This window comes from Gouania willdenowi, chromosome 24 (genome assembly GCF_900634775.1).
Source record: "Gouania willdenowi chromosome 24, fGouWil2.1, whole genome shotgun sequence".
In the NCBI taxonomy this organism is placed as follows: Eukaryota; Metazoa; Chordata; class Actinopteri; order Blenniiformes; family Gobiesocidae; genus Gouania; species Gouania willdenowi.
Genome location: NC_041066.1, coordinates 24,932,813 through 24,955,312, shown reverse-complemented (window position 1 = coordinate 24,955,312; position 22,500 = coordinate 24,932,813). Strand labels below are relative to the sequence as shown.

At 37.5% G+C, this 22,500-nt stretch overlaps 1 protein-coding gene across 3 annotated transcripts in view; it reads right to left on the bottom strand.

The window, feature by feature from the left end:
• Positions 1-13,043: 13,043 nt before the first annotated feature.
• Positions 13,044-22,500, bottom strand: part of ankef1a (ankyrin repeat and EF-hand domain containing 1a) — a 15,591-nt gene continuing 6,134 nt past the window's right edge. For all 3 annotated transcript variants that reach the window (XM_028439497.1, XM_028439498.1, XM_028439499.1), the window contains 8 exons: positions 21,288-21,487; positions 21,080-21,229; positions 18,224-18,347; positions 14,487-15,315; positions 14,118-14,344; positions 13,912-14,048; positions 13,248-13,391; positions 13,044-13,182 (listed from right to left, as the gene is read on the bottom strand). In XM_028439497.1, the coding sequence (XP_028295298.1) occupies positions 13,108-13,182; positions 13,248-13,391; positions 13,912-14,048; positions 14,118-14,344; positions 14,487-15,315; positions 18,224-18,347; positions 21,080-21,229; positions 21,288-21,487 (1,886 nt within the window). In that variant the 3' untranslated portion in view covers positions 13,044-13,107. The remainder of the gene's footprint in view (positions 13,183-13,247; positions 13,392-13,911; positions 14,049-14,117; positions 14,345-14,486; positions 15,316-18,223; positions 18,348-21,079; positions 21,230-21,287; positions 21,488-22,500) is intronic.

Sequence of the window (22,500 nt, the reverse complement as noted above, 5' to 3'; positions counted from 1 at the left end):
AGAGAGAGAGAGACATCTGTAATCACAGCAGGGCCACAAACATGTGATCTGAGTGGTTATATGTTTATGTATAACAGCATAATCACTATAGAAACACATAAACAGGAAGTAAAAACATTACACCAACATTACATTCAAACACAATCCACCATCACCAGTGGTGGAAATAAATATATAGAACCTCTCAAGATTAGCACCAACCACAATATGTGTAACGTATACAATAATGCCAAAAAAATGATTAGTAATATAAATGATAATGTTGACAAAAAAAATTTGAGTTGATGCATCGTTTAATGTTGTAAATTCATGATAAAATCTTTCTGCTTCATTTTTGCTGCAGTACCTTACATGAACTGCTGGGGGCAGTGTCGCTGCACCATTTACATTGTGAAGAAGAATTGCGTAACAGAAGAAGAACCAACCTAAAGTCTCAAGAGTTTGAGACCCTTTCACTAAAAGAACAACAAATGAATTGATATAATTGTATTTTTTCGAATGACTTTTGAAAAACTGTAATGAAAACTTTTAACCACCAGGGGAGGCAATTCTCCCCCTGCCCCTTGCAGAGTGCGCATGGTCTGACCCCTGTAACACACCCACCACCCTATCCAACTCCACAACACCAGGTGTTTCCATCAGGCAGACCTGCTAATAATCTACCATGTTTTTCTGCAGCCTGTGCCTTCTCCTCACCTTTCTCTCTCTTTTTAATTTCAGCTACGTTTCATTTTCACGTGAGTGCAGCGCTAACATCACTTTGTGGAGTCATTTCTGCTTCATACAAACATCTGGACACGTAGACGTACATGAAACAAACTAATTCTAACCAGACCAATTATAATTGCAATTGCGTAATTGGTAATAAATAAAGTTGTGATGTGATGAAGATGTGAAGATGTGATTAAAGTTGAATTGTAATTGAGTTCAGACGTCCAGACCATAAATATTAATACTAATATATTCATTGATTAAGAATACTAACAAGGTAACCAAGATATGAGAAAAAGAATTAGATGATAGATAATATTTATTAGTGTATTTTACAGCTGATTTAACACGAGTCAAACTGACCCGTTAGCAATGGAGATGCTAACAGAAAGCTAACACTACGTTTAATAAGGTTATTAATTATAGGCCCAGTAATTGTGATTTATTGTAATTGAACTTTAGTAATTGAGAATTACTGATATGCACCGCATCATGGCCCCTGATTGAAACCAAAATGCATTATAATTTACTAATATTTATAAAGAAGATTATTTTAACTGGCCAACTGAGATTATTTCAAGAAAAGATCAAATAATCCATCATATTAACTCATACTATACGTCACCAATCGTCCAAATACTATTTACAAATGTCAGAGATTTTCATTTACGGAACAAAATGCCAAAGACACTCATATTTAAAAATGCTTTAAAATCATATTTATGTATTTATTTTTACCAATCTTAATGTATATAATAATAATAATAATAATAATAATAATAATAATAATAATAATACATACATACATACATACATTTTATATAGCGCTTTTTTAGGAAATCAAATCAAATCAACTCAAATCGAATTTACCCCCCCCCCCCGTTGCCTCTGCTGGGCACTGTAAGAAAAGTCTTTTCAACAACAACCCTAAAGTGGATCAAATAATGATATTAATCAATGAATGACATGTCTTTGGGAGATGGAGCAGAGCCTGTGTGTGTGTGTGTGTGTGTGTGTGTGTGTGTGTGTGTGTGTGTGTGTGTGTGTGTGTGTGTGTGTGTGTGTGCGTGTGTGTGTGTGTGTGTGTGTGTGTGCGTGAGGCTGGGACACAGTCAGTCAGCTGTGGGGGAGGGGGGGGGGGGGGGGGGGGAACTGCAGCAGCCATACAGTGACTCAGCACCACAATCAGCTCAAGTTTCTCCATCCTCAGCATCACAAACACAATCACATCTTTATTTCATCACCTCAGATGATTTATCACATTATTATTATTATTATTATTATTATTATTATTATTATTATTATTATTATTATTATTATTATTATTATTATTACCTCTTAGTTCTGATCAGATCCTCCACTGTCCCAGTCTGTTCACAGTGTCTAAAAGTAGAACAGAGTGTATTTATATTCTCACTTATTATGTATTGTAGCAGAAATACTACAATAGGGTGGAAATAGCAACACATGAATGAAAGCAATGTTTCTGTGAGATTAATCACGTTGTCACAGTCACATCATGCAGACTGCACATGTGCTGAAAAGTGTGACCTTTATGCTAACAAACACTGATCATCTGCACTTATATGTGGGTTTATTTTGTTTGTCTGCAGTGGTTTCATTTATTAATTAATTATCTAGCACCTCAATGCTAAACATGTAGCAGCTAGCACCTCAATGCTAAACATGTAGCAGGTAGCACCTCAATGCTAACATGTAGCAGCTATCATGTCAATGCTAAACATGTAGCAGCTAGTACGTCAATGCTAAACATGTAGTAGCTAACACCTCAATGCTAAACATGTAGCAGCTAGCACCTCAATGCTAACATGTAGCAGCTAGCATGTCATGCTAAACATGTAGCAGCTAGTACGTCAATGCTAAACATGTAGTAGCTAACACCTCAATGCTTAAGAACCAAATTTAGATTCAGTAATTAGAGAAAGTTGGGGCTGGTTCAGGTCATTCTGATACTTTGTCTATAGTTCTGCTGCTCTAGGTTTAGCTGCACAGAGCTGCGCTTTATATTTACTTCAGTCTTTAAATATTGATGCTTTAACCACGTTTCTCTCTCTCTGTATAATTGCGATGAAGCTGACGGTTCCTAATCTGTGGTTGGTGGTCCACCCACTTTGTGTCCACTAACCCACAGCAGTCGGACAGATTTCTTCCATCTCTGACCATCTTTCTGGTGTTAAAATGACTTTTTCCTTCCAGTGGTTACTGATGCTGCTCCTGAACAGAAACCAAACCAACAAAATGGTTTTTTCATTAAAACATGACTTCATATTTGTGATGAACAATAAATGATTATCAGACACAGAGCTAAGCTGTGACTAATCATTAGTGATGTGAACAGTCTATGTTCATAGCTCTAAGCTGATCACATTACAGGGAGCTGAGACATATGCTAAGTAGTTTACTGAAGACCCAAACATGTTCCAGACCCAAACACACACTGACTTAGTGACTATTTAGAGGAGCTGACATGTCCACCAGATAGGATGTATAGCAGATCTATTTCTATATTCTGAGAGAGTGGGTGGAGCTTATTACTGTACTATATTTACCTTTCTATGTGATGGAGTTACAGACATATTGGAAGATGACTAAATTATCCATATCTCAAAAAGTACTGATCAGATCAAACTAAACATATACAGTGTGAATATTAAATAATCATGGAACAATCAGTAAAAAATTCAGAATTCTTTTGGGACTGAAGAGCGTGGGACATGATGGATGATCCTGTTCCACACAATAATACTGTTAACGTCTGTAGTGTCGTCCTCACTGTGAATGAATCAGTTAATGTTGGCCAACAACTATTCAGAGGCAGAAAAGAACAAAAACTAGCCATACAACAGAACGTTACGTAAGATGTCACATTTGATCATGTGATAGGATGAAAGCTAAAGTAATGCGTGTTCCCAGTGGGACTGAAAGGTAACGGAGTGGAGGAGACAAACAGCAGTGGTGAGGATGGAGTCACTGGGCCAGAAATGAACTGCCCTCCTGGCAGGAAGTGGCACATTACTGCCGACTCACCTTCAAGTGTGTGTGTGTGTGTGTGTGTTTTAAACAGCTGACATTACCCTCCTGATACAAAACACTTCCATTTTACACATTCTTGTGAAAGTCGAAATTTCCCATTGACCCTGAACACATTTTGGGAACACGAGGAGGGGTCATTATGGTAATTTCACTTTGACGCAGAGGAAAAAGTGATGAATTACAAGTACTCACATTACTGTAATTGAGTTGCTTTTATGGGTACTACTTAAATCAGTAATTTCACTTGTACTTAAATACTTTTTAGAAGAAGTAATTAGTTACATTTCTACACCCAACCATTACTAAGTTATTATTTTTAGTTTTAAATTGATCAACAGACATTATAGAAATGACCAAACAACAATCAAATGCATCACATCAAAGCCAACCAATCAGATTAAACCTAATGTAGGGCACCAAAACAACATTAAATTGAGGTTATTTTCTCAGTTTTAGAGTTCATAAATGTATATATACTTAGAACCTGAGAATTATTTATTATTTTGAATTGAATTAGTTTTTGTTATTTTATTTTAAAAATAATTGTACATTTTGACAAACCTGATCTTCCTTTGATCCTCTTTTGATCTTCCTTTGATCTTGGGCTCTTAAAATGAAAGACGGGTAATTTCTAAACATTTATGAGCACAGAAGCTTTTTAGCCTTAAAAGTATGAATTTCTTTCTGCTCACCATGAGAGTGAGGAGGAGGAGCTTAGCGCATCTTCAACATCATCATCATCATCATGTAGCACAGCTCAGGATCAACACTCCTCTTCTCTTTAATCCATCACTATTTTCTCATCCTCCTCACTTTGTGTGTGTGTGTGTGTGTGTGTGTGTGTGTGGTCAGTGACACATCATCTCTTCAACTGATACTATCTTTACATCAACGCTTTTTGACTTCACGTGTGTGTGTGTGTGTGTGTGTGTGCATGGGGGGCTTTCACCTCCACAGATTCACGACTCGCTACCAGAGTTTTTTACGCCTGCCTGTTACTATGGAAACTGGGTATTCCTCTGTGCGTCACCTGTGACCATGTTTGGTCATGGTTTCCTCCTGCTACAATGTGACAGCTTCCCCTACGACACACGCACACACACACACGCACGCACGCACGCACGCACGCACGCACACACGCGCACACGCACACGCACACGCACACGCACACGCACACACACACACACACACACACACACACACACACACACACACGCACACACACACACACACACACACACACACACACCTGTATGGGATTTGCATGTTCTCCCTGAATACTTAATGTTTCCTTGTTCATTCTGAGACAGACATACGAAGGCAGTAGCGGCGCCAGGATTATGATTGTGGGTGGGGCTCCAGAAAACTGGATGGACCAATTAAAATAGGCCAAAAAAACCCGCCAAAAAATAATCCTTTCATCATTTCCACGCAAATCTGAACTCTGCTTTTCTCATTTGAAAATTACATTATATATTATTAGGGTGCATCAAACCCCACATTTTCATGTTTTTCTGTCCCCAATCTAAATTTGTTACAATACCAAAAAAATATAACCAGGCAAAACTATTAGCCATTGTTTAAAGGGTCCACCAAGCCAGTGAAAAAATTAAAAAAACAGAAAATATGTATTATTTTATAGTTTTCCTGAAGAACATAAGAAAACAAATTACAAATTACATTACAAATTATTGCTAGATCAGCAATTCATCATGCTAATTGTCTAAATGTGTCAATTATGAAGCTTCATTATCTAAAGCAAAATACGTATTTTATTCCAGCAATTAAAAAATGTTATATTAAACGTAAACATCGCTAAACGTGGGGCATATGTAAAAATGTCAACCTTGATGTGGACCCCATAAATATAAAATGATTTACCAAATATTTTGCACTGCTTCCTATTTTGGTCATTGATTAAACATGATTAGATTATAGGAACAGAATGATTTTAAATCATGAGCAACAAGTACAGTAACAAGGTAAAAAAATAAATAAATAAAGCCTGAATTAATGTGTTCCAACTTCGACAGCAGTGGTAAATAATTTGTGATTAATCATTATTTGCTAAAGTTTTTGGCATTAAAATGCTTTTAATCACTGTTTTCTCACCAACATGTGGCTCTGCATGGTGTAGGACAGACATAGGCAACTGGGGGCCTGGGGGCCACTTGCAGGAAAAATACACAAAAGGACAACAGAAATACACAAAATGCTTCACAACGAGCAAGATAACAACAAACATACACAGAATGTCCTTTCCTGTGTTAATGCTAAGATCACTCATTACTCTAATGCTGACATGAATGTTGATCATGTGACCCTCTGATTAAATAAACACATTTTTGTGGCCCCGCCGTCATAAAGGTTCTACAGTATGTGTAGGAGCAGCGACTACAGGATGAGACCCCTAAACCCAGAGTTCTGAGTTGTAACGTAGAGGGATAATGTGGATGTGAATAAACTTTATTTCTGTTCTGTGGGAACGTAAAGGTTTACTGTATATACTGTATGTGTCATGGCTGTTATAATGAAATACAGCAGAGAATCAGGTTAATGCAGGGTGAAGCGTGCAGGTAGGAGTGAACTAAGGTAAAGGGACAAAGACAGAGAAACGCCTCCACTGCAGTGAAACTACTTTGGACCACCCTGACCCCCCCCCCCCCCCCCCCCCCCCTCCCCCCTCCCTGTCTGCTCCTCATCGATTCATTGTTTGCACCAGAAGAAGAAGACGAAGAAGAAGAAGAAGAAGAAGAAACTCATCAGTGTCACACTGCAGTCACTGCACAGCTGTGGGAAACACCTTCCTTTGTTTCCTCCTGCTCTACCCATCATCCATCCATCCATCCATCCATCCATCCATCCATCCATCATCCATATTTATCCGACAAAGCATTTAATAATATCTCATTTGCTTTGGGAAGTAAATGCAAAGACAAACAATAGAAAACTACATTAGAAACAAACGTTCTTATTAAGCACATGATTCAAGGACTAAATGGACCCTGTAGGGCAGTAGTTCCCAAACTGTGGTACGTGTACCCCTAGGGATACTTGGGAGCCATAATTGACTATAAATTATCTTGGAGGCAACATATAAATTATATAAAAACAAAAACACTTGGTGTGTTATATAAAACAACATATTTACTTAATTATAACTCCTTGTTTACAATGTATTATACTTTGATACTGTCATATACTGTATGACGTACTGTGTAGAACTTTGAGAAACAACTTTTAAAACCATATTAAATGATGTTTTACTGCAAAACAAAAAAAGACTGTACGATTGATGAACAAAGCATGATATTATGACCACACACATCCATTATTTGTTCAATCATATTTTTATAAGATAACAAAGATAATGTTCAAAACTAAAATAAATTCTCTTCCAGAAGGCGTTAAAATACACACACTGATACAGGCAGGGGTTAAGGGACTTGCTCAGGATCCCGCAGTGTTGGCCCAGGTGAGACTTGAACCGGCAACCCGCCAACTGCGAGCCCAGCGTCTTTACCCATTAGCCTAGCATTAACCTAACAATGGCAATAACCTAGCATTATCATTAGCCTAGCAATAGCATTTACCTGGCATTAGCTTAACAATAACAATAAAACCTAGCATTAGCATTATCCTAGCATTAGCCTAACAATAGCAATAACCTAACAATAACAATAAAACCTATCATTAGCATTAGCCTAGCATTAGCATTATCCTAGCATTAGCCTAGCAATATCATTTCTGCTGTAGGAGTTAGATACTGTCTGTGGTTTTAACGGTAAAACAATAAATAATAGATAGAAATTATTGCTAATCAACTACAGTAGTGACGAGCTTTTATAGTTAGGTTATTATAGTATAGCTTGGGGTCGTGACCCCATGTGGGGCCACCTGGAACTAAAATTGGGTCGCCTGAAATCTAGTAAAAGATAAAAACATACTGATTAAAATTATATATTCTTTAATTATTATTAAATTAATAATAATAATATTTAAATATTATTATTTACCACATGCAATCTCAAACAGAAGTGTTTACTTTGACGTGTGTGTGTGTGTTTTTAATGCTAAGAACAGCATTTCAGTTAAACCAAAACTGTGACGAGTTTCTCTGAGTTAAATTTAAAAGCTTTCAGTGATCTTTATAAAGTAAAGATATTATGCTTAAAATAAACAATAGTCCATCAGTACAGTGGCTGGGAAGTGTCAGGTGAATGCATTTACAGAAACCAACACAAATGCAAACCGGCCACAACGGAAGTGTTTCCTACGGACCGGTACTACAGTTGGACGGGTATTATGATATGATAGCCTGATATGAAAAATATAAGAGTATCCTAATCAACTTTCACTTACTTTCATACGCGTTTCGATGTCTTCTTCTTGTTCTTCTTTGTTCTGGTGGGTTAAAAACATCTGCCAGAAACATGTCCGTCTGTAATACCGGTCTGTCGGAAACACTTCCGTTGTGGCCATTTTGCATTCGTGTTGTGACCTGTTTGTATTTGTGTTCGTTTCTTTAAATGCATTCACCTGACACTTCCCAGCCACCATAAGAATGAGCTGCAATAACAATAATAGCAACTATGGGAACTATAGAAAAAGAATAAAAAAATAAAGTCCAGTGAAGGTTTCCTGTGATGCTGTTGTTGGTGCATTAATGAGCTTTTATTTTCACTTTCTGCTTTAAATGTTACTATTTAAATGTTACAATTTAAATGTTACTATTTAAATGTTACAATTTAAATGTTACTATTTAAATGTTACAATTTAAATGTTACTATTTAAATGTTACTATTTAAATGTTACTAATGTTGTCTATGTAAAGGATGACAGACAGGAGGAGCTCCTCTGGATTAAAGTGAATCAAACTTTACAGTCTAGTAAATGTTTATTTTATTTGGTGCATTGTAAATAAAAATCAGTTTGAGAATACGTGTGTGTGTGTGTGTGTGTTTTGGTGCTGAGTAAGCAGTGCAGGGCTGGGAGACTGCAGTGCTGCTGGCTGCAACACACACACACACACACACACACACACACACACACACACACACACACACACACACACACACACACGCACACACACACACACACACACACACAGACACAGTGATGTGCAGATATGTGTTCACTGTCTGTGGTGCTGAAAGTGTAGTTAAACAGAAACATAGAACCATGGGAACCATAGAACAATAGGAACACACACATTGACCCATGGACCCATAAAACCATGGAACCATAGGAACCATAGAATCCTAGAACCATGGAACTCCAAAACCATGCCACCATAGAACCATGGAATCATAAGAACCATCGGAACCATGAAACCATGAAACCATAAAACATGGAGACATGGAACCATGAAACCCTCGAATCATGGAACCCTACAACCATGGAACCGTAGGAACCATAGAACTCTAGAACCAGGGACTGATGTGAGATAATCACTCACACATGCTGCTGCAGGACCATAAGAGGAGAGGCCACGCCCTCACAGACACACTGCGTCACTCAGCTTTGTTTACTCCTCCATCCTCTGAGCAGTGATGGTGCAAGAAAAGCCCTGAACATCTCTTCCTCCTCCTCCTCCTCCTCCTCATCATCATCATCATCATCATCATCCCTCCATACTCTGAGTCAGCCCCCCCCCCCCCCCCCCCCGCCCCCTTTCTTCATTTACCATAAAAACAATGTAAGGTAGCATCTATTCCTTCCTTGTCATGAATTATTCTATAATTATAGCTCTATGTCTCTGTGTTTAAAGCCTGAGCGCTTTAAGCCCCGCCCATTCTGTAGCCTGTATATATGTCATATTATATAACTGCGTCCCTGTGGTCCTTCAGGACACTGCATCTAATTTTATCTCCTGATGACGAAGATTATGAAAGTTTGCCTCAGATTATTCATTAACTCAGAACAATCAGAGAATAGATTTAAATCCAAACGATGAAGCTCAATGTGATAAACCACACGGATGTGATTCAGATGATAGAAATAATGCATCCAATGGAGCTCAGGATTCCTCACTGACTTATTATTGATGATACTTAGAAAACACATAGCTGCCATTTTGGTGTCTCTGTTGTTGAAAAACAAATGTGCTAATGTAGCCTAATAAACCATAGAAGTTTGACCAACAGCGACACACTGTGGTTAGAATGTGGAATGACACGTTTTTATGGAGCAAAAGTGAAAAGTATGTACAATGGAAGCTCATTCCCGTTAGTAGAACACCCCCCCCCCCCAAGTCATAATTATGAGATGCTAAGAATCCGTGTACCCTTCGTTCTATGGTTATTCCGTTTTAATACCAAATCAAAATAACGAATAAACAGTGTTGTTATTTTGTTTTACAGACTTAAAACCAAAACAAAAATACAGAAAAATAAAAAACCAGACAAGCAGCATTTTTCTGTTTTAAAATGAGATCTTGTTCAGTTTTGTGAGATATTTTGATATTTACGGGAAAACGATAGATGAGAGCTACATGTTTTAATCTCACCACACAGAGAGGACACACAGACAGGGGGTGGGAACTTTTACTTTCGGACAAAAAGGAGCAACACATAAGTCACATTACAGATGAACTAGTGAATTGAAACAATATTAATGCATAAAGGAATCAAAAAAAAAAAAATGGATGTTACATAAAGCATGCACATGATATGTGAAGAACCAGAGGTGGTGTAATGGTGCTCCTCGTTTCTTGTGATCAAATTCTGTGTGTGTTGACGACTGCTGTTAGCTCCTAGTGGTATTTATAATGTGCAAAATAAATATATTTACTTCCCTCAAAAAATTTCTAATTGTTTTTGAAAAAGTGTCAAATGGTAGAAGTTCTAACATCTATTGTTCCTCATACCAGCCTCACAGTCGATAGTCAGTATCTGGATGCTATTTGGACCGTAACACCATAAAACAAAACTTAAATGTGAGCAGCTTTTTATGAGCTAAAACATCCACAGACTGAATGAAAACAGGAGCAGGACCAGAAAACTGCAGAAATTAATCCTAAACAGTCCTATTGTGTGACGACACTATATTTTAGACGTGGATTCACAAATAGTGAAAATGTACTTGTTTTGGAGGAATCTCACAAGATCAAAATCAACCTTAGGACACGGAGGAGAAAACTAGAGAAGAACCAACGGTGGAGGAGAAATAAGGCAGAAGAAGCTCAAGTAGCAGCTTTTATAAAGCTTTATATTCCTTTACGTCTGGCAGACAACACAACTACAGATGGATGCACCAGAAATGTTCATTACTGACGGGGAAACTGATGTGACTGATTATAGCATGTATAAAACACAATTCACATTATTTCACTGCATTGTCATGCACACGTACACACTACCCTCATAAAGCTCACTTTTAGATTCCCGTGGGAGGACAAAACATCTACACATTACCAGTGAGTCAGTGTTTCAAACCCCTGTTCTTAACTACTATTTAAACAACTTATTTTATCCATTCTATCTGAACGTATTTATATTTCACATTAACCAAAACTAGTTGTAACCACACAGTTAATTTGGCACATGAAGTAAGCTTAAAAAATATTTAAATTAAACTTTAGTACATCAAACCCAATAAACATTTTGCCAAAACTTTACAAATTAATGAACATTCAGCTTAAGTTCCTATGCTAAACAATGTTAAAGTCCAAGTTTCCTGATTGCTTTTGAATGCACCGTCCAAGCAACAGAAGTTGATATGAAACCCGTGGTTCTATGTGGACGTTCTTACCATGAGTCGTAGACATAAAGGTTCAGTCCCAGTGAGAGGAAAGAACTATTTATTTTCACTGTAGCTGCTCAATAAGTAATGCCATCGTCTCAGTTCACTATTGGTGTCATGAAAAGAATCAGGTGTGCACACTCACAAGTGGGCGGGGCTTCCACCTGGCCCCGCCCATGTTTAGCAGGAGGGAGGGAGCTCACAGGCAGTTTAGCGGAATGACAATAGTGTGTAATTTTATATATATATATATATATATATATATATATATATATACATATATATATATATATATATATATATATATATGCATAATTAGTAAAATGTTAACTCTTACTTTTAATGTGATTTAAGGTTTTATTAAAGTAGGCTGCTTTTGCTAGCCTTAGAGTGCTTGATTAGGAGTGTGAAAGCTGCTGCTCATGAACTTTGAGGAATAACCAGGGAGTGTCTGGTTTGAATCTTGTCCTGCACAATTTCTGTGACTTTGACTCTAAATAAATATTTGTTAAATCCTCAATGACTGAACATAATGCTGTATATTCTCTGAGTACAGGTGGAGCTGCGTGCATTGTGTAGCCAGAAGCAGACGTCAGGAAGAGCAGACTTTGGACTGATATGCGTTTGTCACATTTCTGCAGGTAGGATGCTTATAAGTCATAACTAGAAGGAAATATAAAACATAATAACTGGCCTTAGACTGTGACTTGTAGCGTTTTTGAACAGAACTTTGAATGAGACGAGTGAGCCCGTAGCAATAAGTGGTAGCTCACAGTGACAATGAAGTAAAAAACTGTCTTCTAAAGGGAGAAACAAGCATCACAGTAGAATCACAAACTGGGATCAGAGCTCTAGTTAACGAATGAGGTGAAAGGGATTAAAGCTTTATTTTAGTGTGTGAATAAGTGAAGGCTAACAACACATATGCTAATGGTGATAAAGCCCGCACATTTTACAGCTTTGACCGTCATCAGTACAGCTTTCAATTTAACAGTATAAGAGTGATATGAAATATTGAACTCGGGTGATCTGTTACCTTTCAAAATAAGGGTATATGCAAGACAAGTTTTGAGTATGGGATTTTATTGTTTTTTATTAGCATTATAGAATGTGACATAAACATTAATAAAGACTGAATAGTTAAAATAGTTCTGTTATAAGTTAAAAAAAAGGTTAAACAGTTCATGGAAGAGCAAGTTGAGATTAAAAGAAAGTTAAGTGAGGATTTATACTGGTTGGAAATGTGGCTTACGGTGTGAAATACTACATAAATATACTGTATATTTGTAACTTGAATATTTACGATTAACTAGTAATGCGTGTTCAGAAGCAGACGCCAGTCACTAATAGGGTGAGACGTCAGGAATCATGTATTTGTCACCATTTCTGCAAGAATTAAAATGAATGTGCTCCAGAGTGTCATTCTTAAAAGTGTACCATATTTTGGCGAGCCAGCCAGGAGGTGATGTAGGTGGACTTTGAGACCATCAACCGTTACCCACGAGAGAAACACCTGCAGCTCCAACCTTAACCTGTGAATGTCTCTGCAGCCTCCTGGGTCTCTGTGGTCAGTCCTCTACACACTGTGGCTGAACGACATCAGGAAGTCAACAGACTATATGGCTCCTCCATCTGAGACATCAGCTGACTGGTGGTGGGCGGCTTTCCCCAAACCTGAGTGCGTCACACAGTGCATGGTTAGCAGTGAGTGGGCGTGGCCTTCTCAGAGGTAAACGTACCGTTTTAGGCACAAAGGTGATGTCCACGGCGTTGGTTCGGCCTGTAGTGATGTGTGCGTTTTGAAGGACGATGCTCTTTGAGTCCTTCTTCAAAGGAGTGGGTCCTGCTGTGACACTGTGGGTGTCGGTGGGTGCTGCAGCACCCTGAAGGAGACACATTTATATGCTGTTTACAACTAAAGAACACAGATAAGAGGATAATATCAGGGAGAGGGATGTACAAGTGAACATTTGGCTCATATTAAAGAAGACAAATGATGTTCAACCTGTGGCTCTCCAGCTTCCTCGTGAAGTTAAACTTCAGATCTTAGTGTGGCTTCTCCTCAAGGAAAGGTGGTTTATAAGCTTGTTAAGGGTTAGGACTAGTATTTGGAAGTTAAAGAGTAACTAAATCCTAAAACCATTTTTTTCTGCTGAAAACAAATGTACTTGGTATGAATTTGGGCTGTTGATTGATCCTGGTTCAACTCTTAACATTTTAGTCAAACTATTGTGTAGAATTATGACCAGTGAGGGTTTCATCTGTTGAAGCCCCAAGCTCTGCGATATGCTGAAATGTGACTTAACATTCATGTTTGAGATCATGAAAACCATGATTGATAGAGCTATTAATGCCCTCATTAAACAGAACACAGCACAGGTTTTAATCAAGTTTCTTTGGTACCTTTGCTTTAGCACTTTTAGGCTTCAGGCCTTTTCTCTTTGGCTCCTTTATTTTTAGCAGAGAGTCCATCTTGTCCTTCACCAGGTTGATTATTTTGGAATCTGCAAAATCTGTGGCGACATCCAGGCAGTTTTGTCCTGAAGGATGGAGGGATGTGTTGTTAATTTGACCACATAAAAAGCTACTAAAAATATATTACTATTAACCTTTCTCTGTCTCTAGCGCCACGTTAGCGCCCGCCTTAATCAGGAGCTCCACACAGGACGATCGAGAGCTCTCAATGGCCCTCATGAGCGGAGTCCCTCCATTGAGGGCGATGGCGTCCACGGTGGCCCCGGCCTCCAACAGAAGCTTCATTATCTCCATGTGACCTGCGTGAGCAGCATGGTGGAGGGGGGTCCAGAAGAACTGGTCACATGTGTTTACATCGGCCCTGTGGAACAGGTGGAGCACCTTGTTTCCAAACACCAGGTGGGAACATTTGGGAACTATTTATGTTTTAATTAATATATGTGTCTCCAGTTTGTGTGACTTCAAACCCAGATTATATAAGACAGACAATAATAAGCGCTCACCCCTTCCTCAGGAGGTACTGAACCATCTCTACGTTTCCACTAGAGCACGCCACCATTAGCGGCATCTTGTAAAACGTGTCTTTGACATCCACAGGAACACCCTGAGACAAAGCCAGGTCCACAGTCTGCAGGTCTCCGTTCTTCACACAGGAGGCCATGTCAACGTAGGCTCGCCGTGGCTTCTCCATGTACCACCCTGAGTCGTTGGCTAAGGGATGTTCTGGTGGGTGATGGCGGTCAAATCGGCGCACGTCAGAGCTGTTGGTGTACATCTCCATCATGAAGTGTGGTGGTCCTCCATCTGGTCTACGGGCCATGAGCTCTGGTGGTCGGGTACAGATGGGCATAAGGAGGACACACTTACCCTTCTTCTTACCCTTCTTCTTCTTCTTCCCTCCACCTTTCGCAGCCCCTTTGCCTTTCTTCTTCTTCTTTGCCACGTAGGAGGAGTGGAGGAAAGGCTTGTCGATATAGTTCACACCTTTGATGAAATCATTTAGATTAATAAGTCCCTCTCTTTTCTTGTCGTTAGCTGAGATAACCTCACTGAGCTGGTGTGTATCAACAGGAGCTCTGAGGTTCTCTATCACAGAGATAAACTTCTCTGTTGAAACCGTGTCCAGTCCTTCTCCACAGGCTTGTCGTATTTCAGTCTGGTTCTCCTGAGACCAGTCGTAGAGCGTCAGCGTCCATGGACTGGACGTGGGTCTGTTTGTCGCCGATTTTTTTTCTGCCTTCCTCAGCTCCTTGGCCGCTGCTTTGTGGCCGCTGTCTTTGGCAATTTGACGTGGTAAGACATCGTCTTTGTTTTTCACTTTAGGGTTACAACCTGAACACAGAGAAGAGTTTTATTACAAAGGAAAGCCTTCAGTTTATATACTTCATTTATACTTCCCCTCTTTAGTCCTAATGCCGTAGAGTTTCCAGCTAAATTTTATCTCAAAACCACACAAATGTGTCAAACTGAAGGCCTGGGGGCCAAATCTGGCCCTTTAAGCATCCAATTCGGCCCGCAAGACGAAGGAAAAATGACAGATATCATGAATCATTGTGTAAATTACCAACTAATTCAGTTCTAAATATCTCACACCATCCAAATACATAAAATCAATCAAACTTTACAGTATTTGCAGTTTTCCCATGGTTTTATTACATTATGGCAGAAAATTGTTGATAGAAGTCTTTTTTTCCCCAAAATTTAGCAATTTTCATCAAATTATTTCAAGAAAATTTGCCAAATTAAATAAAACTGTTCACAAATTCGATACATTTAAAGTGAAGTTCCTGCAGGGACTGATATCTTTCACTTATTGCTTGATAATTATTGGTGCCTTACATAATTTATATATTATTTAAATGTGGAAGTAAAAACTAGAGTACAATATTGTTGAAATTGAAATGAACTAAAATTACTTTGACACCTCTTCTATAACACATTAAACACACTCATATTTCCTGCAATATCACATCTTTAAAAAGCTACAAGTTTGTAAACATGACTGATCACATGATGATGATAATGATGTTATTTGCTAACCAGCCCAAAGGGAATGATACAATTAATAGATGCGTCATAAAACCAGAAGTGGTCATATTGGAGGTACTCAGCAGGTAAACAAAGCAGATCCCGAATGTGGAACTAAAGGAAATGGTGAATTATTGTCGTGAAAAACATTTGGAGTTTTATAAACTGCCAAAAGTTAGAACAAATCAGGGAGAACAATGTCAAAAGTTATTAGAGGAAAGGAGGAGCTAGTGGTTAAACCAGGATCTACAAGGCAAACATCTGGACAACATCTGAATTTGTTCGGCCCATTTCTTGTCAGGTTAGTGAATTGTTGATAGTAGCAGCTCTGAACTCATTTTCTAGTGTAATGATAATAATATAATTCACTATTAGGGATGTTACAATTAATTGTAAGGCAGTTAAAAATCGATTCATAGGTATCACGATTGACATTGATACTTTGAAAATTGAATCGCAGTATTTTTTTAAACAGCAGAGGGTGCTATATATTTATCCCTTCTCTTGTCCAGCAGTGTACCGGCGGGCGGAATCTGCTACTATTTTCTTTCTGCCTTCTACTCTTAAACATGTTCAAAATGACTCCTTACCCCTTTAGCACCGAAAAGAATATCTGTAATATTTTGTGAATATCTGTAAAAGTCCCGTTTTTCTATTAGCTCTGTCTGCTAGCATAGCATCTCTTCTTCACTGCTAGATTAGCTGCATGCCAACCGACCACTGGGTTACCAGCGCCCTCTGCTGGTCCAAACAAATATCTGACATAATGTGCAACGTGAAAGTCCAATTGTTAAGGCACAAAATACATTTTCAGTTGCACTTTTAAAAAGAAAAAGAACTATTATGCAGTTTTGCATTGTTTACTATAGAACCAGAATGTAAATTAATAAGCTTCTTCTTCATTTGTATTATTCCTTTTTTTTAAATTTCATTCAAGATTTATTTTTAGTTAAATTGCATTGTTTTGAATAGTTTATCAAGGGATTCTTTTGACAAAATAATACAGTATTTTCAATTTTTTTCTCTCAAAAAATTAAAGGAATATTTTTCAGTCATCGTTTGTCTACAGTCCCATTTTGTAAAATAAATTGCGAGAGAATCGCATCGGGAGTGAATCGTTACACCCCTATTCATTATTGACTAAATATAATCACATTTAATAACTGCTACAGTAGCAACACAGTAGTTAAAATGTAGAGCTGTATTTATCATTGTATTCCAGGTCAAAGGTCTGACCTTTATCTCAAGAACTGGGTTAAAAACAGGTGGTTGATCAGGATACACAATAGACAAAGACTCTCTGGGTCATCGTAGATCTAACTCGTATAAACCAATAAACCTTTCACAGTCCTTTCCTGTTTGCCTTTACATCTAGAACACATTTTTAGGAGCTTTTCTGTGGCTTTGGACTTTTATCCATCACAGGGTTTACCTCAAAGTGCCTCCAATATGGCCGCACATCCGGATTACAGTCCAGAACGTGATGTAGGTGAAAACCCTCTATACTATATATATTATTTATAATGTATAACCACATTTCCACAAATCTACCTCATCCACACCTAAATGAAAACATCTTTCCATCATAAAATCAAATTGTTGGTTAAAGAAATATTAACTCCAGAATCTAACTGATACCATGGACCCTTAATAATGCTAATAAGCCCCACAATAGTTTATTCAAGGTTGCTTTTGTTTTTGTTTCTAAAAAGTTCCATGTAGTAAACATGCCAGGCCACTAGGTGGAGCTGTGGTTTATCAATGAACGCAATTCAGAGTAGAAACAGACAAAACGCTACAAAACTTTAGCGTTTTCCTTTGAAAACGATTCATGTAAATGGTTAAAACTGAGCTCTAATAATTATTTACCAACCAGCACAGCTGTGTGATGAGAACTGGACAATCTGTGCTCACACTACTCACTTCAAATTTGTGGAAAACATGGGGAATTGTAGTCAGAGACAGTTTACTACTTTATATATGAAATGCATCCATTCCAAAGTGTTCTTTAAATTGCTTTACATGGATATATTTTTATTTTCTAATACAGTGAACACTAGATAGACAGCAATAAACTACAGAATAAAACACAAATAAATACATATTTAAAATGAACTCCCTTTTAAAACATGCTTTTTCTTTCTTGCAGAAATAAATGAAATGATAACAGTAGCTAGCTGTAGCTAGCTGTAGCTAGCTGTAGCACACTGACCTCTCTGTGCCAGGAACCTGCAGCAGTTAGCGTCACCTGAGGCTGCAGCGTAATGTAAAGGTGTGCAGATGTCCATGCTGAGCACTCCCATGTTAGCGGAATACGCAGACAGCACCTGGATCGCCTGGAAAACAACAAACCATCGCTGTGATGATTTCAATTATATACAAGTTTTATTTATAAGCCTTTGTCAAATGAATACAAATCTATTTCATATCATTGGTTTGATTCCAAAGCATTACTTTAGTTTGGGGTCACCATAAGTCAGGCCGGATTATACAAAATGTCCAGGTATCCCAGGGACCTTGAACGCATCCCAGGAACAAGTTCATTTAAACGACCGTAACTCCACTAATATTTGCTCTATCTGAGAAATTCCACTTGTTCTTGTACTTACACTAAAGATGCCGCTTTGTTTTGACAAAATCATCACACACGAGGAAAATAGAAAGAGAGAAATTAAAAGAGAGCAAACAACGGTGGATTTATTAGAAAAGGAAGATTTAGGATGTTAAAACCTCCATGAGTGGAGGTTCAGAGAAAGATTTGAAAACAAAGGACGAAACTTAACCTAGTGGTTCCCAAACAGGGGTACAGGAACACATTGAGGTACTCAGAAAAATTTAACATTAATAATTGGGACATTTTCCTAGTTCCTTTTTAAGACACTTTTTTTGGACAAATACTATTAATATGTTATGGTTTCATTTATTCAGACAACTTTACTTTGATCTCCTGGCATGTTTCAACTGTCAACTGTCAGTCTTCTTCAGAGGTGTCTGCTGATCGCTTTGATGTGCTTTGACACAGTTCTGTTCATGACTTCCGCGTAATAAATTGAATTATTAACAGTAGTACACTATATTTTCTTGTAATTTATAGAAACAGGATTATTTTATGATGTAGAGGTTATTTTATTAGTTCTGACAATAGGAGACAATAATTATCTACAAGATATAAAGGAGACTGTATTTACTTACTATTGAAGTAATCACATTAAAGTTACATTGTATTTATTTTATTTAATTCCACTTTAAATTCCACTCATTGTTTTGAATTAATTAAGATGAATCGCTAGGGAACCAATGTTGGAGACACAGTTAAGGGTTTAGGAGAGTCCACTGTTCTACTAATGAAAAAGCATTAATTATGGAGAGGCTACTAATGATATGAAGGGGTACACATGGTATGAAGAGGGTACACGGGACAGAGATTGGGAACCACTGGCCTATAGGAAGTTATGGTACGATCAGTTACATCTCTGGATCAATAAATGTGGTTCTGCATGTGTGTAGCTATAGTTTGTGTACATTAATGTAAGTGTGAATAACAAGGTACACGTTGAGTACTTTTTGAGTATGCCGAGGTCGGTCCAAGTCAGGGTTGGGGTCAATTACGTTTTTTTAATTACCCATGTTAAATTACAATTACAGTAATCAGCATTTTTTCCCCAATTACAATTACATTTTAATAATATTTTATCCTCAGAAAGTCAACTACAATCATGTTCTCAATGACTAAAATTGAATTACAATTAATCACAATTACTGAGCTTGAAATAAATAATCTGATAAAAGTTAACCTTCCTCTTGTGTTAGCTTTCTGTTAGCATCTCTAATGCTAACAGGTCCTAAATCAGCTGTAAAATACACTAAAAACTAGGGATGTAACGATTAATCGTAAGGCAGTTAAAAATCGATTCATAGGTATCACGGTTGATATTGAATTTCTGAAAATTGAATCGCAGTACTTTTTTTAACCACAAGTGTAGGCGGCGGGCAGATTCTGCTAATACTTTCTTTCTGGCTGCCTTCTACTCTTAAATATGTTAATAAATGATTCATCACCCCTTTAGCACCGAAAGAATATCTGTAATATTACTTGAACATCTGTAAAAGTCACGTTTTTCTATTAGCTCTGTCTGCTAGCATAGCTTCTCTTCTTCACTGCAAGAATTTCTGCATGCCAACCGACCACTGTGTTACCAGCGCCCTCTGCTGGTCCAAACAAATATGATGTAAATCAGTGTAATCACGTTTTTTTTTAAAGTCCAATTGTTAAGGCACAAAATACATTTTCAGTTGCACTTTTAAAAAGAAAAAGAACTATTATGTAGTTTTGCATTGTTTATTATAGAACCAGAATTTAAATTAATAGGCTTCATTTTCATTTGTATTATTCCTTTATTTAATTAATTCAAGATTTATTTTTAGTTAAATTGCATTGTTTTGAATAGTTTATCAAGGGATTCTTTTGACAATGAAAAATAAAAGGAAAATAATACAGTATTTTCTAGTTTCCCAAAAAAAAAATTTGTCTACAGACCCATTTTGTAAAATAAATCGTGAGAGAATCGTATCGTGAACCCAGTATCGTGAATTGAATCGTATCGGGAGTTGAGTGAATCGTTACATCCCTACTAAAAACTAATATCTATCATCTAATTTATTTCCTATCTATTGATTACCTTGTTAGGATTCCTAATCAATGATAATATTGGTTTTAATATTTATGTGTGGGCGTCTGAGCCTTTTTTTGTGTGATTTATTGTTTTAAATGATAAATTGTGTGAAAGCTTGATATGAATAATTAATAATTGTTAACTACATATGTGTAGAACTGTACATAGAACTGTAACAGAGTTTTCATGGCAATTACAATTACAAAGACAATTATCTGAACTCAATTACAATTTAACTGACAGCAGCAGTTTAATTTTTTTTTTTACAATAATTAATTAATTGTAATTATTACAATTATAACTGACCCTAACCCTGGTCCAAGTGTTTTCTTTTTTTGAAAATCAATCTGTGGTCACCCTACTTTATTAGGGCCTAATGGTAACAGACCAGGTACCTCTAAGGACCCCCCCATGGCAGCGAGGTGCAGCGCTGAGAGGCGTTCTGTGCTCAGGGCGTTGGGGTCACCTCCTCTCCTCAGGATGGCTCTGACCAGCTGCAGACAGCCCGCTTTAACCGCCGACATCAACGCAGTCACACCTGTGGTCTGAGGAACTAAGGCTGTAAACTACAGTTCCCATCATGCTCTGCTTGGTGTTTCTCACCCTGTTTGCAGCGTTGGGGTCTGCCCCAGCTTCTAACATGTCGAAACACAAGGGGGCGCACTCCTCTGCTTTCTCACACATCCTTTGGAACACATGAACTCCCTCTGAGGACACGTTGTTGACATCTGCATCACCCTTTAGCGCCACCTGCAGGCAGCGGGCGTGACGCTTGGTGGGGTAGATGCAGTAGAACAGCACCCCTGGAACACCAATCAGAAGATACATTAATCAAACTTAACATGATATACCACCTTACTTTACAGAAAAAAATCATAATAAAAGCATTGTTAATTAGTGGTGGGACTGGATTACAATTTGTTTTTATTAATTAGCGACTCAGTAATGAATGAATCTAAATTAATAACCTAACAATACTTGACATGAGAAGCAACTTTTTTCAGTTTAAATGTATGTTAGTTTATGACTGAATCAATGAAAACAATAAATGATCTAAAACAACTAAATAGTGTTTATTATTTCCATCACTGAGTGCTGCATAATGTGTAACATGAATAAATACTATTATGATTACATTGTTCACAAAACACTAACTTATATTTAACTAAGATATATTATTGCTTTACTAGATTTTTAGTAAACTTTCTAAAACAAATGTGTTTTTGTATTAAAATAAAAACATCACTTAGTCCAGAACATTCCAGAGAAATATAAACTGAACAATGTAAAATATTTATAATATCTGTGAATATCATGAAATAAACAGAACAACTGATGAAGATGATGAATTTAGTTTGAAATAGTTTTTCTACATAACAGTTGATAAGTTTGGTCAGACGATGCTATCTGTAGCAGCGCTTCTAGCTCCGCCCACATCCTCTACCACAGAGTGGTCGACTAATAATAATAATAATAATAATAATAATAATAATAATAAACTGTCACTACAATCATTTATCACTGACTTTGTTCATTTGTCACTCGTGGATTTATTATTGGTTCTGAACCCTGTCTGAGTGTCAGTGTGGATTGGAGACACTGTCTGCTCCACTAGGACCATTGTCCCTGTTAGCTGCTACATGTTAGCATTGAGGTGTTAGCTGCTACATGTTAGCATTGAGGTGTTAGCTGCTACATGTTTAACATTGAGGTGCTAGCTGCTACATGTTAGCATTGAGGTCTTAGCTGTTACATGTTAACATTGAGGTGTTAGCTGTTACATGTTAGCATTGAGGTGTTAGCTGCTACATGTTTA